This window comes from Myripristis murdjan, chromosome 18 (genome assembly GCF_902150065.1).
Source record: "Myripristis murdjan chromosome 18, fMyrMur1.1, whole genome shotgun sequence".
NCBI lineage: Eukaryota > Metazoa > Chordata > Actinopteri > Holocentriformes > Holocentridae > Myripristis > Myripristis murdjan.
In genome coordinates, this window is record NC_043997.1 from 16848954 (window position 1) to 16868139 (window position 19186).

At 41.3% G+C, this 19186-nt stretch overlaps 1 protein-coding gene across 2 annotated transcripts in view; it reads left to right on the forward strand.

Moving 5' to 3' along the window:
• mpdz (multiple PDZ domain crumbs cell polarity complex component) overlaps nt 1-12884 on the forward strand; it is a 54609-nt gene extending 41725 nt beyond the window's left edge. For both annotated transcript variants that reach the window (XM_030076912.1, XM_030076913.1), the window contains 15 exons: nt 225-320; nt 415-489; nt 577-778; nt 1047-1192; nt 2525-2608; nt 4713-4906; nt 5512-5526; nt 6974-7121; nt 7841-7927; nt 8049-8145; nt 8582-8745; nt 9703-9807; nt 10168-10262; nt 10865-10988; nt 11167-12884. In XM_030076912.1, the coding sequence (XP_029932772.1) occupies nt 225-320; nt 415-489; nt 577-778; nt 1047-1192; nt 2525-2608; nt 4713-4906; nt 5512-5526; nt 6974-7121; nt 7841-7927; nt 8049-8145; nt 8582-8745; nt 9703-9807; nt 10168-10262; nt 10865-10988; nt 11167-11313 (1779 nt within the window). In that variant the 3' untranslated portion in view covers nt 11314-12884. The remainder of the gene's footprint in view (nt 1-224; nt 321-414; nt 490-576; nt 779-1046; nt 1193-2524; nt 2609-4712; nt 4907-5511; nt 5527-6973; nt 7122-7840; nt 7928-8048; nt 8146-8581; nt 8746-9702; nt 9808-10167; nt 10263-10864; nt 10989-11166) is intronic.
• The last annotated feature ends 6302 nt before the right edge of the window (nt 12885-19186 follow it).

Sequence of the window (19186 nt, forward strand, 5' to 3'; positions counted from 1 at the left end):
GTAGAGCTGAGGCTAATTACTATTCCAGAGATTAATTGTCTTTGGCAATGCTTTTTTGTGGAGAACTTGCATAGTTCTCTGATTTGGTGCATGTCAAAGCTAAGACAAGTCAGAATGAAAACAGAAATGAGGTCGGTCTGCACGGCTAGCATCACTACTACTGTAGTTTACAACATGGAACCTGATTAAATCACATTTATTCAGTGATGCTCTCTATCCAAAAGGAGGAAGGTGGTCTTGGCATTACCTTTGTCGAGGGGGACACCAGCAGTGGAGTTGAAATTCAGAGTGCGTCTGAAGTGAAAGGACACACAGGCAAAGTATGTAGCATGTATTGCATAGAAAAACTTCATCATTACATTTACATCATTGCATTTAAGATTACTAATTCAAGTTATAATCTGCTACATGCAGGAATGCTGCATCAAACCAGGGGACAAACTCATATTTGTGAATGGTGAATCAGTGCTGGGCTACTCTGTGGAAAAGGTAGAGTGTCGCTGGAAATAAATTCCTCTCACCGCCTTGCATTACCTTCAAAGAGTCAGTCTGATTAGATATTCTGGTTTCTTCCAGGTCAATTCTCTGCTGAGGAAAGCCAAAGGTCCAGTGAAGCTAACCTTCTCTACAGCAGAAACCCCCACCTCCTCCTCCTCCTCCTATGCCCAGTCAACCAGCCAGGAGAGGAGAGGCTCAGATGGAGCCTTTACCAGTCTACCCAGCCTGTCCAGCATTGCCACAGCTACCTTGGCCGAACCAGAAACTGAACCGATCAGAAGTAAGCCAGCTTACTAGAATATAATGATCTACTACATCAAAATTAATTAAAAAGACTTATGTATGTATTGTGATCTATATTAACTGATCAGGAACGTAATAAGAGAGTAGTTAAGAAGACAAACGACTACCACCAACAGTAACACTTATATAAGTGGATACACTATGTACATTTGTTTTTACATTTGTGCAGTTAGTGCACTGTTGCTAAGAGAAATCAATAGACAGTGCACAGTGCTTTTAATTGGGACATCTCACTCCCTTTCTAGGCCCAAGTCGCTCATCCACCCCTGCCACCCTGGCCTCTGATCCTGCAACCTGTCCCATCATCCCTGGCTGTGAGACCACTATCGACATCTCAAAGGGCCGGACGGGCCTGGGCCTCAGCATCGTGGGAGGCTGCGACACCCTGCTGGTAGGAAACAAAGAATACGACCCGCTAATGGCACACTATCACTGTATCAAAGGGCTGCTTTGATCTGAGCACTTTCACAGCGGCCTACTGTCAATCGTAGTCACAAAAAATTGGGGATAAGTGGTTGGGCTATGGTCTAGTTCTATAGAGGGGTAATTAATTTGACAACACTAGTTAAATATTGTTACCACAAAACATTTTGTACTTCACAATCTGAAATCTTGCCTTTCAGAATTTGTATTTGCTAGAGGTGTAATGATTCATTAATTGCATTGATGCACTGATGATGAATCATTCTGCTAAAAGAGATAAATTCAAATGAATTGGTCTGACTTTGCCTGAATCAGTATAAAAAGCTTTTGTTTATGTTTTATAGAAAATTTCAGAAGAAAAAGGATAGTCGTACATTATGGCATGTGTTTATAAAAGGATATACAATTTTGTCCAAAACCACTGAACCCAATTGTTGACTTCAGTTGTGGTTTAACAAACTTGAATTGAAGCATCACGAAGTAGCAAATTGAATTGAATCAGTGTTAAGCCAAAGGTTTTTTCAATATCTGACTGCATTTCATAAGTTATGCGATTGTATGTAGATTCATCACACTCATAATTTGCTTAAAAATGTTGACACTTGGACATACAACATGATAATACAAACCACGAGGATATGCCACCCACTTGGAAGCTTCAGTGGTGGTTTAACTCAGGTCTGAAATAACCGTGGAGGTTCAGGAATGTAGGAAATGATGTTGTCAGAGCCTGTTCTCCTCCCCCTCCTCCCTCTCTCCTCCCCTTTTCCTCCTCTCTTCAGCCCATCTATTCTGTCTGCTCAGTCAGGCTTGGGGGAGCAGCTCTTTGTCTGGCCTCGGCCACAGCAGACAATATCCAGCCCTGGAATGTAACCTCTGAACCCCAAATGACACTCACGCTGGAATGCAGAGAAACACACACACTTACACTGCAAGCCGCAAACACACACACATATATCTCACTCGCAGAAAGTGTAATCTAAAATGATGGCCAGTCACACGCACACGTCTGAAGAGAGCATTTTGTCTCTGCCTAGATGTGTTTTGGCACCCAGTGTCCTCCTCTCTCCCAACAGACCACGTCGACCATTACTTCATCTTCTTTTGCCAATATGATTCTTCTCCATTCTGCGCCATCTCATCCTGTGTCTCCTTCAGTCATTTATTCCATCATAACCTGTCATCATCCCTTTTTCACCTTCTATCTCCCCTGCGAGGCTCTACCGTTTCTCAGAAATAGTACCTGTTTCTCTTCTGTTCCTGTCCATTACTTACTCCCCATCTTTCCCTCTCTCTCCAGGGAGCCATTATTATCCATGAAGTTTATGAAGAAGGAGCAGCCTCCAAAGACGGCAGGCTATGGGCTGGAGACCAAATCTTAGAGGTGCGCTACAGTATAATCAGCATCGGAAGTGACTTAGATAAAAAAAGGTGTTCAACATGTTTCAAATTATTGAGTATTGCCTGAGGAGTTCTAGCTTGACATGAAAGCACCATTTCCACTTTTAAGACTATTTGTGTGTCAGGTTCAGTCAGGGCCTCCTGAAAGACTGCAAATAGCTGAAATCTTGTCCCCATTTGTATGTAGTCACATTTGAAGCTGACAAGAAATATGAGTTCCATTATGGATACTGCAAGAAACTCCATTTTTAGTCTGATATTTTAGTCTGATATATAGATAATCATTTAAAAATTATTTTTTCTTGAAACAAATGAAAAAAAAAAAACTGACAGTTGGTTGAGATAATCCCACTTGTTTACAGTGTTAATCAACTCTTGAGTCAAGTGTCATTTTCCTGATACTAGTGGGCTGATCTTCCTCATTGTGACTTTTTAAAATTTATTTATTGTATCATATTCTTTCCAGAAAAAATCCTGAAACAAGTGAAACTGCATTTGAAATAAGGCAAATTGGAAATAAGGCAGATTTTACCACTTGATTTCAGGGAAAAAAAAAAACAAAAAACAGTTTTTGATACTTATATGAAACTAAACGACTTACTAAGATGGAAATTTTTGCAGTTAATAGTGCACAAAATAGTACACAGTTTTTGTGTGCAGTTAATAGCACACAAAATCTCTAATTCAACTCTACTAGGTGTGGAAATCAAAGAATTGTTGCCAGGGAAAGAGTGTACTCAAGAATGAAATTATCCAATATGATTAAAACATCAGGAAAAAAGTATATAATAGAGCAGAGGAACTAGTATTCGTCCTTATGTGACATGTTAAGTGACACATCAGCCCAGCTACACTTGGAGTCGCCCTTCCTTTGACCCCAGGCTTTCTCAGAGGGAGGGCAGAGGTGGAGCTCAGGAGGTTAGTTACGGTACAGACCTGAATTCATAGGCGCACACACACGGACACAAATCCGAAGACTTAATTGACCTCTGCTATTCACTTCTGGCCCCAAGCCAAGCTGTTGTGTTCAGCAGTAGGGTCAGAGTGGAAAAGTGAAAGAGCGGTAACCAATGCCATTAGCAGACCATTCGCTCTGCTATGGGAAAAAGATATTGCATGCCCACAGATAAAAGTAATGGGGTATTTCCCCCCTTTAATGTGAACCAATGCAAGACAGCAATCAAGTTAATGCTGGCCAGTAGGGCTTGTCTTTTGTGGGAATGCAATCTCTCTTGGCATTTTTTCTCACAATACCCTGTGGTTCTCCACTTACAATCCTATATGTAGACATCTCAACAGTTTGATTTTTAAGGAGAATTTCATTTAGTATAGTGTATAGGCAGGTGCACAAAACAGAATGGAGCTACCAGAACTATAGATTTCCAGTAACCACATCAGTCACACCATGTCCTCTGGCTGATTGAAGCTCATTGATTAGTAGCTGCAGTGCCAATGGTGTTACACAAAGGACAGAGAACAAAGTTTGTACGTCACTGGCTGCTCACAAACAATACTGACCGAAAGTTAAGCTGTGTCAAGCTGTCAGCATCTGACAACTTGTTTTGGTTGCTAAACTCAGAAAAGAGACTCCTTGAAGATCATTTTTCTAAAGGCCTTGCTGTGAGAAATCTTGATTTTCTATCTATTCATCGTGATAAGTGATTCATTGTATTCAAAATTTGTACACTTCACTGTAGAGATGTCCGTACATGTATTTTGCAGGGAGTGCTGCTCTCCGTTGCACATTAAGAGGCCCAGTGCAGTTTCCAACAGTTGAAATTCAAATGTGATTCAGTGTGATTAAAAAGCACATCCTTTCAATATAAAATCATGTCTCCTATGTAAATAGTTGTGACTGAACAGAGGTTCATAAAGCCCTACAGTAAAATGAGGGACAAAATTTTGAATAATGGCAAAAACTAGGAAAATAAGGCTCAGGTTTAAAATATTGTCCCTTAAATATATTTCTTCCTCTCTCTCTATGTATTTCTCTTTGCTGTTCTCACTTGTTGTAAGAAGTCGTCAATTAGCACAATGTGATGACCTCATATTGCTGACACACAAGCCATCTCCTTGTCTCTTCACAGGTGAATGGCATTGACCTACGTGCGGCCACACATGATGAGGCCATCAACGTGCTGCGTCAGACCCCGCAGAGGGTCCGGCTGACCGTCTACAGGGACGAGGCCCAGTACAAGGAGGAGGACCTGTGGGACGCCTTCACCGTGGAGCTGAACAAGAAGCCTGGCCAGGGCCTGGGCCTCAGCATTGTAGGGAGAAGGTGAGAGAAGTCTACCATAACTCCAAAATGTTACTGCATTGTATGGTCTCATTATCATACCGTACACAATAGCTGGGGTAATACTTGTCACAGAGAGGTGACCAAACTATCTTGTGAGATTTTAATAAATAATCATAATGCATACACTGAACTCGATATGTCAATATTATATCAACATCATGATAAGAAACTAGATATCATCTGGGATTTGGGGTATAGAAATGTTGTAATATGGCATGAGTGTTACTTGTTTTAAAGGCTGCATTACAGTAAAGTGATACATATTTCTATCCTACATTGAAAATTAGTACACGTTATGGTGAGTATGGACTAAGTGCAAAAAGCTGGGGCCAGAGGTAGGAGAATCAAATTAAGATGTTACTGCAGTGCTCTCAAAATGTGCTTTGCCGTACACATGCAGTTACTTTTAATGTGGATTCCTCTCTCAATGATGAGAAGCTAGTATGTGGCTACTTATTTGAGTCCAATTAGTGTAAGCATCATTTAACACTTGGATAACTTTGTCTTTGCTGCTGAGTGAAATCTAGTGCAATTGCCTTCTAGAGATTGCACGTAATGTTTGTGTGTTCGTTGTTTTAATGCAGATCACGGGAACAGAGGTAAATAGTGCTTGAAAAAAAAAACTTGCCTTCTAGAACTAGGAAGTTTTTTTTTAGAGTTGCACACAGTTGCATCAACAAACATACCCACACACACGTCCCAGTGCTCCAGCAACCACCCAGGACTCCACACAGAATCCACCACCCAGACGCATACAAAACCATATGTAGTCAGCAGGAACTTCCCTGCGTGTGTTTTTTTTCCCCATCTTTGTTTGTCCTGCTGCTCCTCAGGCTGTGTCAGTCTGCTGCTGTCAGTCAGGTGTGTGTGGAGCGTGGTGGGTGATCTGACTCTTGGGATAACCCTCAGGAATGAGTCAGGCCCCTCCGGCATAAATACACATGCACTGCTGATTGTGTCTGTGTGTGTCTTTCTGTCTTCCTGTCCATGATGTCTGGTTCTGTCCATATGTGTAAATGTTGATGTGTTTGTTCCTATCTTGGAGTGCATTTACATGCCAGTGTTTTTGTGATTGCCCTTGTGTCTGTGTTGAAATAGTCTGAGTGGATTTATCAGTTAAGAAAATACAGTGGAAGAGCAGGATTTGCTGCAGCCTCCAAGACTACATCCGTTTCTCTTCTGCCTCGTTCGGTTAGCAGTTGGTAGCCTGACTTTTGACCTAGCTCTTAAACTTTCCCTGTGTCTCGGTAATTCACAATGGTTTGCTACACAAGCGGAAAAACAACTGAAACACTAGGATGGAAAAGACAGTAACATAACACAAAACCTAAACCTTTGGCTAAAATGGAAAGCACAAGCTAGCAGTTAGTGGTGAAGAGCTGTGACAGCCAAGTGTTTCTGGCGCTGAGGACGGAGCAGGATCAAGTTGCCTCGCCTCACAGCTTCAATTTATGTTCATCTTAATCCACGTGGAGATTGGCACCTCAGAAATGCACAGTCCACAATAGTGATGTGCTGTCGGAAAAAGGCGTAGGCCAGCCCTAGGTCCTCTTCTTTTCTTACTGCAATAAGTTATATTCCCAGAGGCCTTTTCCTCTGGGAATATAACAAGTACCAGTTTTCACCCGCTATTTCCAAGTAACACCATGCCCTCTACATTTTACTTCCATTTTTCATGACAAACTGCAAACTGTCAACATTATACACATACAAGAGAAAAGATGGAAAACATGATTTGGAGGATTAGTTGTGGGGGAAAGTGTGATTTTTTTCACACTATGAAAGACAAGCAAGTCCAAGCAAGACAAAGATGGGTTTCCGAGATTACAGTAACTGAACTTGATAGACTTTTTTGAAATAGCTTGACCAGTGCAGCACCTATCAATCAGTTGTACCAGTCAAGGGCTATTATTAGCGAAAGACGAGTTACTTGCCTTTTAACCTCAGTGTGAACTTAACTGAGAGAAGGACATATAAGACAGTCTCTAAAAATGGTACCGCTCTTATGACTTAATGTCATCTTTTTCATTCCTCCTTGCCCACCAGGAATGACACAGGAGTGTTTGTGTCCGACATAGTGAAGGGAGGGGTGGTGGACGCTGATGGCAGTCTGATGCAGGGAGACCAGATCCTCTCAGTCAATGGGGAGGACGTCAGGTCAGCCACTCAGGAGGCTGTGGCCGCACTGCTCAAGGTACATCTACCATACTGACTACTGACTGAAGGACCTGAAGGATAATTAGTGGATGGCACATCTGCTCTGTGAGATAGCCAAACATGTACATTAGTACACCCTGCATATATGCTTAACCGTGGCTGTAAATTTGTAATTCTAAAATATTTCTTTCTAGCCAGTAGGAGCTCTGTATGTGCATGATCAATGTTGTGTTTTTAATTTTCAGTCTGTTTAATGAGCGTGGCTGGTGGACAAAATACTAGAAACACCTAGCATTATATGTATATGAAGCCTGGGCCTTTTGAATAGCTTCATTCCCTCCTGGAAGGCAGGTCCAAAGGTCCTGAACTGTGTGTAGTGGGATACTGGACCATTTTCGGGAAGAAAAACAATTTGTCGAAGGGTCAAGATCAAGAAAATTACTTCACACTTCGCATTCCAGACCTTTTCATAAAGATTCAGTGATGTTTAGATCTGGTGACTGGGGAGGCTATGAAAGTGTTATGACACTATTCTGGTGTTCAGTTATATCGTCATACTATTCATTGCTGCTGAAACACCTCAGTTTCCTCTCAGGATTAATAAAGTTTATTTCATTATTTCAGTGTCAGTGCTGGTGTTATCTGTGTGTTTGAATGTATATATGCTCACAGAGCTGCTTGTCTGTGTTGATATCTGACTCTAAACTGCATTTGTTGAGGCAACAAGTTTTTATAATCTTATGTCTTGGGTTGTAGTGCTGTGTGGGGCCCATAAAAATGGAAGTGGGGAGGTTTAAAGCTGGACCCTTCCACTCTGAGAGAAGACTGTCCCAGACCAGTCAGGTAATTAACCTTTTTGGCCTCAGCTCTGATCTTAACACTTTGATCAAGAATAGAATTTCCCTTTATCTGGTTCTTCAAAACAAAGAATAGAAAATGACAGTATTGAATGACTTGGTTTCAGATGAGTGAAACAGGCAGCTCTAAGTTGGCCGGTCTCTCACGCTCAGAATCAGGAAACCTTCACGGTGACTTTGACAAGCAAAGCAAGAGCCTGGAATGTAAGTACCCTGAATATCATACTTCAAACTAACAGATATTTTTGGTATTATTCATATTAAATCATGGTTACCTATCCATACCTAAGGTAAGACACATGTTGTTTACATGTTGCAATTGAAAACATCTGCTGCTTTTGTTTAAGGTTTTTTTTTTTTTTTTTTTCAAGTATAAATATGTTGAAACAAAGCAAAACTGTTATCAAGACACTTGGAATTATTTCATCCCACTGGCAGTTTTTTCACTTGTTTTAAGAAAAATGAAATTTTAAGAGTGAATATGAGATTAAATGACTTATTAAGATGGAAATATTTGTCAGTGACATCTGAAGCATATGAGTGAGGTAAAGTAAGTAAAGTAGATTTCTTAAAACCTGGTACAAGATGTCCTGACATTATTGGTATGTGTGTGTGCGTGTGTGTTTGTGCTGCCCCACAGCCCTCGAGCACCAGGACATCAGAACGATTGAGTTTACCAAAGGCCCCACTGACTCTCTAGGCATCAGTATAGCAGGCGGAGTGGGCAGCCCGCTCGGTGATGTGCCCATCTTTATTGCCATGATGAATCCAACTGGTCTCGCCGCCCAGACCCAGAAACTCAAAGTAAGGATTCACAGCTTTCCAGCCATCCTCACGCTCAGTAACCTTCATTTTGCCAACAGCATGGAAAACTCAAAAATTTGCATGCAAATAATGCTCGTGTAGGCTCAAACGTGCGTCATTATTTACAGCCGATCTCATTCCTCTGCTGGAAAATTTTAAATCCTTTCCTAGTTTAAGAGTATTCAGCCTTTAGCAGTGACCTCAAGCTCGCAGTAAAACCACAGACAAACTGACAATTGTAGCTGTGTGCTAGACAGATCGGAGGAGGACAATGGCCATCGCCAACATGGACAATAAATCTCCCACTCCTGCATTCAGATCATTAGACCTACAGAACAGAAGGCCTCATTGAAATGAATAGGGGGAATCTTGAATAGTATATTCATGGTGCTTTATCTTTGCAGCCAGAATGAGAGATGAGAATGCAGCATAATGAAATTACTCAGCTGAACACAAGCATAGTTTTGCTTTTGTACTGCATAGTGAATGAATGCCTCGGCTACAGTGTAAGCCATTGTGGATGTTCCTTATTGTTTTGGACTGCAGGGTTCTCCTAAGTCTGTGGGTAACACTGCAAGAGCAGTTCAGCAAGCAATTAGCAAGTGATACTGCTATGAAGGCTACATCTTTGTACAGGCAATGAAAAGCACATCTGAAACTGTTACAAAAGGAGACTTAAAGTGTATAAACAGCAATGGCGGAGCTAAATTTAAATGTTTTTTACAGTCCTTGCTGCTGTTTGCTGTTTTTTTCCAACCCAAGCCCTGCTGTATTACTAATGTAGCACTAAGTGGGGCTGGGTAAAGTAACCCAGGCATAGAGCCACCTCTGCAGTTTCCCCACTAATGGCAAAGTTGATCCTTGCTAAGCCCTGAAAGTCAGCTTCTCTGCAGAATGTGCCAAGCAGTTTACTGAGTGTGCAACCTTTTAAATTTTATGGCATTCTGGCCTCTCCAGATAGGGGACCGGATCGTCAGTATTTGTGGGACCTCTGCTGAAGGCATGAGCCACACACAGGCTGTCACTCTGCTCAAGAACGCCACGGGAACCATAGAGCTGCAGGTCTCTCTCTCTGTCTCTCTCTCTCTCTCTTACACACACACACACACACACACACATACACACATTATCAGATAAACATACAGAAACATTTAGATAATCTGTCGTTGAAGGATTGGGCTATCTTTTACATTATCTATGGGTACAGTTTTCACCTGAAAAGAACGGTTGAAGGCTACCTGCACTAGACTTTGAAGGACCATAAAACTGGCCTCCACAGTGGTGCAAGTAAGTTATCAAGGGGCAGATCACACACAAAGCAATCTGCTCTATCTTGATAGCAAAACAAGACTTCAACATAACAGTTACTCTGTGTGTGTGTGTGTGTGTGTGTGTGTGTGTGTGTGTGTGTACTGCTTGTAGGTAGTAGCAGGCGGTGACAGCACTGTGACCGGTCCCTCTCAGGAGCAGGCAGCTGGAGGCCTCACACCAAGCTGCATCTTCCAAGATGACCTGGGGTACAAACCACATACTGCATCAGCTATTGGAAATGGATGAAAGAAGAGACACTAACACTACACTGCCAACACTGTTATCTAAGTTTCATTCTTTATGAAACTTTTTCTCTATGAAAAAGTAACGGTTTCAGTAATTTATCAAGGTTTCATAATATGTATTATAGACTTATTGAATGTAGTTAACAATAACGAATTATCGACCCTACTAGAAGCCAACTCTGTCCCCAACATCATTTAGGCAAATCACACTGGAAATATATATATTAAGAGGACTTATTTCAGTACTGGCATAAATGTATACAGAGTCTTACCTGAGTAATGTGCTTTAAGTATGGGTTCACTCTAGTTACACCATCTGTTGGAAATATTATCAGTTTCTGGCAGGTCACCTGACCAGTTTTCTTGTGTCTGATTGGTTGATGTAGCAACGTGACCAGCAAAGATTGCTCAGCTGCCAAGCTTGGCTACGTCTGACAAACTGCAAAATTGCTTGCAAATTTTGCCCCAAATTTGCTATAAACATTTGCCTTTTTGCCTGTATTATCAGCTTCAGATCCATGTTCCCCATCTAATGTCAGTCTGTCTGTATGTCTTTCCACTAGCCCGCCTCAGTATAAGACCATCACCCTCAACCGAGGACCAGATGGATTAGGTTTCAGTATAGTTGGAGGCTATGGCAGCCCGCACGGAGACTTGCCGATCTATGTGAAAACCGTCTTCGGAAAGGTGAGCGGCATATTTGGATTTCTTTTTGCAGGTTGAATTATAACTTGCAAGTTTACTGGACGATTTTTTTTTTGTAAATCTAGATAGTTGTATTTTTCTTATTGTGTTTTTAAGAGAATATCTTGGTAACACACCTCATTGTGTGTCAAGCACTGACACAAATCCTGTGTGTATGCAGGGGGCAGCAGCGGAGGACGGGCGTCTGAAGCGAGGGGACCAGATCATGGCTGTGAACGGGCAGACTCTGGAGAGCGTCACCCATGAAGAGGCAGTTGGCATCCTGAAAAGGACCAAAGGAACTGTCACACTCACTGTGCTGTCATAGACACACACGCACACACACATACACACTCACAATGAGTCACTGCTTTTTGTAAAATCCAGACACTCCTTACTGCACTTAACATGAACTCATATTTACAGACAGGTAGTGAAAACAAGCAGTACAGCTTGCATGTGCGATCACGTCTAGCAATAAGAGAACTCACGGCAGCATTATGTCACATATAGATAATTACATTCAGCTCAGCAGATGTTCATCTATGAAAATATTCACACTGAAGTATGAACAGCCACACACTGTAATGTATGAATAAGCTTGTTGCTCATCAAAGCTTTGAACACTGTGATCCGTATTTACACCCATGCGAGCCTGCTGTGAGTAGACTGAAGAGCCATGTGATAAAAGAGCTTACATCACTTCAGCAAATGGTGACCCAAATTGCTCCGAAAATAGTATCTAAGGTATATATATATGGATGCTGAAATAAATGGTCCTAGAGTTGGTAATAGAGTGTTAATTAGTTGTTATATGAAGTCTCAGAGAGGCTGTAAATAGTTTTGGAAGGAAGTTCAGTAAACGCTCTTCTACATTCCACGGCTCTGGAGTGAAGTATTCACTGGACACTGTGGCTCAGATCTTTTTTTATTATTGTAGTTTTCTATGCTCAGATTTGTGAATTGTTGATGATTATTTTATTTTATAATTGAGAGCGCTATTAGGTGCTGTCAGAGAACACTTCTATTGAGGAGAGGCCTATTTTTCAACACTTAGTAGAGTCTAAGGTCAGCATAATGGAGGGACTTTCACTAAATTCAGAAAATGAAAGGGCAACAAAATGCCCCTAAGGCAAAGTGACAGAATACTAGGATTTAGCCAATGGCTCTTTTAGCTGACAAGAGTTTTATCTGTCTTTTATGTGGCGCTTTTGTCGGCAATTCATCATACTTTGATTTTCCTGAAACGCTGATGCTGCTGTAACTGCTGCTGATCAGTTGATCATATAAAGTCACTGTTGCTTTAGTAAAAGTAGCCATAAAACAGTGAGCAATTTAATTTAAATCTGAAGGATCTGAGGTCTAATATTACTATAAATATGTTAACATTTATCTGAAGGGAAAGGTGTGAAATCTTTGTCTTAGTCATTGGACTAAGAAGTGTGGTTTTGAACACAAACTAGGCCACAAGAGTGTGTGGTCATGAGCTACTCACTGAAATATAGTGCTGCTAATGCAGATGCAGAAGATATGAGGTATTATGTCACAGTATTTTCATATTTTTAAAGTATTAATGTTCACTTCATGAACGTGTACAGAAAACTGAAGGACGGACTAGTTATTCAGCTTTTGTTGGACAAGAGGTTGTTGTGTATTGCTTAACTTGTCCTTATGGATTATATATTAAGGGCCTGAGCTCATAGCGGCCTGATCACTCACTCAGACAAAGTCCTTTTCCAGTGTTTGCTATCAGAAGTGATTAGGCGGCTATTTTATGGGCTAGTTTCACAAAAAAGGGTCTGTTCCCGTTCTTATTAATGGTGGTTGTAGCACTGTCCGTGTGACAGTATTGAATTTGTTCACCCACTGAATTTAATAAAAGTGACCTTCAAACTCAAACTTAATTTCTCAGTGCACTTCATTCTTACACTGTCTTTAAATGTTCTTTATTGCTCCTTGCTTGTACATAGCAGTTACCATTCTTATGCAAGTTTCTTAAACTGTAGTTGATAGAAACCGATGTAAACCCATGTTAACCAAGAACTAAATTACAAAATCAGAAAGGTAAAGCCCAGCAATTACTGTATTATCAAATGTACACCAGCGGGTGCTGATGCTAACCACCACTTATTGAAGGATATTGTGCAGAATACATCACATCTGCCATTTATTATCTAAGTACATAGTTTACGAGGGACAGAAATGTTTCCTGTGAATGTAATTTACCATTGCTGGAGGTCAATGCTACATGAAAGGCAAATGTATCTGTGTTAGATACTAAATCAAGTTGAAATTACATTTGATTTGAAAAGTACATGAATTAAGATCTACTGTCAGATAATAAAGCAATGTGGAACAGCACGTATGGTCTTGGTTGAATAGTCTCTCTGTTGTCACTTGAGTCTTGACAAAGCAGGATAGAGAGAGGGAGAGCTCTTAAAATATGGCATCCCATCTGTCTGCATGCTGACAAGCACAGCTGTTTCACAGCCTATCACATGCTTCTGTGAAGTCCCATGCACGAAGACCATATCTTAAGTCAGTTTACGGAAAATATAGGGCCTACCAATTACTCGCACAAGTCAAGCAAGCCATTTCAAAAGGGCAAATTCTTTGCCTAATGAGATACAGCATTTGTTCAGATTCAGCAGGCTGTGTCAAAGAACAAACTGTGGGCCTTATTTGGACTATAACATGCAGAACTTTGTGAAAATGTCCACTGTGTTCATCAGGCATCTGTCTGGAAGCAGTAATTAGGATGGTGCAGCAGTGGCACAATAAGTCAGAAGAATGAGACAAAGGCTCGTGACAAGATGACCAAGATAGTGTGGGGCTTAAACTAGGCTTGGGTGATACCCAAAATATTGTTAATATTCAGTATTATCACAGTATTCCCTGAGGGTAGGGGCATGATTCAACCACTGCAACATCAACCCAACATTTAAAATCATCAATTTTATATTACTCTAATCCATTCTTTAATCTATAATCTCTTGTAGAAGACATCACATATGACCATACATATTGAGATATTTGATATTATAGGCTGTCTGCTGAAGCCTAAAACCTCAACTAGCACCCTGGATAGGAGAGTGAGTAGTTTCTTTCAAGCAGAAGAGCCAGACTCAATTCCAAATGTCTGCAAGCATCCACACCACACTGCAAAAGATATCCAGTGAAACCAGCCATTTAGTCTCAGATTCAGTGTTCAAATCTTGTTCCAACTTTTCTGGGAACAAGTATGTAATATTATGAAACAAGGCAGAATCAGCCAACTAGGATCAAGAGAGTGACACTTGATTCAAGAAAACTCCAGAAACAAGTTGATTAGAACTAGAAACGTGGGATTGCCACATCCCACTTGGTTGAAATGACTTGTTGCTGTGGAGATTTTTGCGGCGTACTTTAACAAGACGTTCTTACAGTGCCGTGATTCCTGTTCTGTGGCTCACCCTGTATACTGATTAGGCAAAACAGCATTTCCCTTTGGGGAACAATAAAATATCACATAAAATGACTGTTCACCTAAGGCCATACAGGAACAACAGAACACTTCCTGGCTCCAACAGCTCCAATCTGTAAATTTGCAGAGTGTCATACCTCAGGGTCATGTTCCTGACCCCCTGTTTTTTCAGCATGTGGGCAGCGGTGTCAGCTGCTGCTAACTGAGCCCCACATGCTACACACCCCATACATCGGACAGCTGAGCTAGCCCAGGCACCTGTTGTTTTAATTGCCCCGTTGGGTTGTGGGTTCCCCAGCCGCTGTCCAGGTTTAGGAGACACTGCCTGGTTTACAGAGGGCTTGTCTGCACATGTCTTTTAGATGCAAGATCAGATGTTGCCACTAGGTCATGCGTGACTGCGAGCAGATGGTGTAACATTTCAGGGACAATGGCACCAAAGCCAAATCAACTTAAAGCGACTGAATAATGCAGATGTCAATCAGCGCTCTATGAATGATGTATTGGAATTTTCCCATGGACATAAGCCCTTCCTGGCCTCATAAACTCGACTTCTAACAGCGGCATTCCCGTTTTATTTCCTGTTAGAACGCACAAACGTCAACCCCATAACTAATGTGTTTGACCCCACAGCTTCACATGAAGCCTGTGAAACAAGCTGTCGCCGCCTGTTCAAACATTTCCGAACCGAGTATCATCATGACTCAGTTAAACTGCTCCACTGCACATTGGCCATCGAGAGGTTAAGCAAACAGAAACCTGTAGCGAACAAGTAGGTGACGATGACTCAGTGAACATGCCTAATGCGATGCGTCATGCCACCGCTGCTTGACATTTGTGCCTACGGACCGATAATAAGGATTTGGTTGCATTAGCTGAATACCAGAGAGCCAACAGAGAGGAAGCGATAGAAATTATCTCACTTCTAAACAGGAAACTCAAAGCACATGTTCAGCATCAAACGCTGCAATCTTTTGTTCTTGGTTGGTGATGGATGGATGGATTTAGACTCATCCTGCAATGCCATGCGTGTTCTATGCAAAAGAATGACAGCAAATGTCTTAACGGTGCATATGTCACATACTAATGATCTACCATGAGTTTAATAATTACTAGAAATGCTTTATGTTGCAAATCTGTATTGTATCAACAGGCCTAGTAAAACTGACGCTTTGTCGCATCCAGTTTAAACCACAAATGTATGACTCTGAAATATGAGAGCGTAAAGGCACAGTTCACCCAAAATACAAACTGGATATCTCTACTATTAGTATGGATTAGAGGTGGATAGATAGTTTGCCATTGTTCTACAGCAGAAAACAGTTCCCACCAACCCTCTCAGCCATGGATTATGTCAGGTACCCATGCTATTGTTGCACCAAATTAAATTTTTAATGGTTTGAACTCCATAATATCCATCCATTGAGGTGCAGAGAGATAGGGAACATGGCTGCAGACCGGAAACATCGGCAAACTGCACAGACTGCGCTAGAGGTAAATGGGAAAGTCTTGGCTTTTGTTGTATTTTGGATGAGCTGTACTTTGAAGGGAACATTTTGATCCTTTCCCTCCATGAGTGACAATGATCAGCCGTGATGTTTGAAAACCGGCCGGCTCACTGTACAGCGCTCCATATAGACATGTCCTCACTTGAAAGTAGCGCCGTGTATAGTGCTGCCACAGTCACCAATCAGTTCAGAGCAAATTTTCATAGCTAGTGTTAAAAAGTCATTGTGTCATTCTCAGGCTTGCCCTGGCATGTCAAACTGTCAAACAGAGCGCCTACTGTATATTTTCTAAGCGTGGGAACAGTGGGCACAGGTTCAATAAAAGTCTCAAACTTGCAGTATACCTCCACTCCAGAGCACCTGATGAGTCTTGTGGAAATGTTAAAATAGATCCTGTCATGGGAAGGACTCTACAATCTCCTGCATGGATCAGACTTTACATGAAAGAGTCCCAGTGTACCAACATAGGCTGATACATTTTTAGTTCAAATAAATTCACTGCAGCGTAGAACCCAAGATGGCTACAGTGATTAATGTAGAATCTACGCTTTGAGTTGTGGGTTGACTGTAGAATTCAAATTAAAGGTCGTGAAAGTCACCCGTCGAAGCCTGGCCTCACTAGACATAATTCAGTTTCCACAGTGGAAGTGGTGTAAAATCCCTTAAGACTGTGTTCTGTTGAAGTATATAGATGTCTTCATTCACCAGTTGTGCAGGGAAAGTAACTTCAGAGGCTGGAAAAACACTTAAAGAAAGTTTCTGCCTTGAGGGTTCTAGTTTTTCTCTCAATGGGACTGAGTTAAACTTGAGGATTTCTGTATTTAGTGTTACTCCTGAGAACTGTATTCATCATCCACCAAGATTTAAGGCTTCCTAAAAATCAATAACTGTAATAAAATAGGTTTTACATTTATCCCATTTGTTGGTTTTGCTGGCAGTGCAGCAACAGCCCCTTTTCACAGAAGCCATTTTGACATGAAATAGCAGGGTAAACACACGTGTTACTAGGGACGTTAAGGCTAGGCCCTGCTATTTTTCATGCTGGTTCACTGGAAAGGAAAACACTTACTGTTCCTCACTACTGTTTGCTGAACCTGGCAGAGGATAACGTTCATCTGAAGGGTCAGGGGGAATAAAAACCGAGGTCATGCTCTGATTGGATCACGCTTTAATTTCTCCTGGATCAATCGCTCATTGGACTCGGGAAAAATCAACCCGATAAGTCTCGCTCAGAAAGGAAAGCTGAGTCTTGCAGTGTCATGACCTTTTTTACACCACATGATGGCAATAAAATACTTTTTAATGAGAAATTGCATGTATTAGTTTCCTACCCCTTTAAAACTGTCAGAAAGGTTACTGCAACATAGGCTGGTACAATCCACCACACTGCTGAAGTCAGGATCGATCTTCTACTTTTAAATTGCCGTGCACTTAACACAAAGGTGATTCAGTAGAAGAGCCGGGTGGTGATTGTTAGTGGTGACAAAAGAAGCTGAAGACATGTGAGACCAGCATGCCAGGCACAATGAAAAGCCAACCCAGTTTTCAGTTGAGAAATTGCAAGTGAATGATCAATAACCACTGGAATGTCTGGAAGTCGTTCCTATAATGTTCATTATTTATGTCTGTGCCTGAGTTTTCATGAGACTGTGATCATAACGTGTTAATTCATGTAAGGATTAATGATAAACACATAATGGGAAACCATCCAAAACCCATCTAACCACACCTAAAGGGAATAATTCCCATGGCTGGTAAACAAGTCTGCAAGTTTTACAGCTCAGACCTGGAATGACTAATTATTGCTCATGGCAGAAAAAAGAAAAAAAAAAAAAAACTTCAAAACTTGAAAGATTAAAAACAAAAAAATGCAGAACAAATTGGGCCCAGACCTGCAGCTATGGTGTCACAGTGTGCACAAATCTCCATTTGCTCAGTCATGTGTGATGCCAGCACAAACAAAATGACATATAACTAGCCTTCCTTATATAGATCATAACCATTATATTTTTCTGAGTAAACAATCAGAAACTAACAAACAAATACTTTCCTTGCACTCCATAACCCCAAATTATGTTAGCGCCACACTTTACAAGCACGGCGCTAAATGCTCTGGTGATTTACAGTGAGGTTTTCTTCCTTTTGAGGATGGCTTTGGCTCGGCACATCTTATGTTCCTTGACTGTAAAATAAAGCAGGGAGGTAACCAGAGCCACGATGACATCACCGGGGATCAGATTTCCTCCTCACCTTCAGTGGAGCGTGAGGACGGCGTTTACAATGACAACAAAGGCGGCGTTCAGTGAGGGAACACAAAGATAAAATGTTTGGTGTTGCACCAAATATTCCATTACCATCAGATATTACATGTTTGCAATCCAAATTAACTGCACAGCTGACACAGAAAACAAGTCATTTAGTCTCAAAAACTGTGTCAAAAACGTCATTCTTTCTTAAAACAAGCGAAAACAAATCTGCCAGTGGGATGAGATAATCCCACTTGTTTCCAATGCAGAATTCCTCTGGGAACAGAAACAAGGAAGAATCAGCCAGATCAGGCCACTAGTATCAAGAAAATGACACCTGATTCAAGAATCTTTGGAGGACAAGTTGATTAGCATTGGAAATAACTTTTTTGGCAAGGCACTTTTGCTTTGTTGAAGGAAAATGACTAAATGACTTGTTACGTTGGATATTTTTTGCAGTGGAGGCTCTTACAATAGAACAAAGAAGGCACTTTTCAATAATCTCTGTCATAAACCGCGGTCTGCCTCTTCCTATAAACCTCTGGTCACCTGGCTGATAACACTGAGCTAAGCACTGCAGTTGTCTTAATTACACATTGTGTGTTTCTCTTGGTATGTTTGCACTATAGCGACGGGTCCTAGTGCATTACATCACCACAGCTGAAGCCCTGATAAGGCAATGTTTAGTCATTGCTTCATGAGCCGGCCGTTCAAGTGATGCAATGACATGTTTGCTGAGCCGAGGGTGGAAGAGTCACCTGGGTTGGCCATGACAGGAGCGGCACAAGCATTAATAGACAAGAAATTAACTAGAACACATTCTTTTCAGCTGAAGTCACTCCAACAAGACAAGAGAGAGCACGAATTCAATCGATGCACATTGTGGTTTGGATGCATTTGCACAATCACTCGCTCACCTTATTCCAGGTTTCTCTTTTTATTGACTATTTAGACTATCACAACTGTGCATGAACACATAGCGCA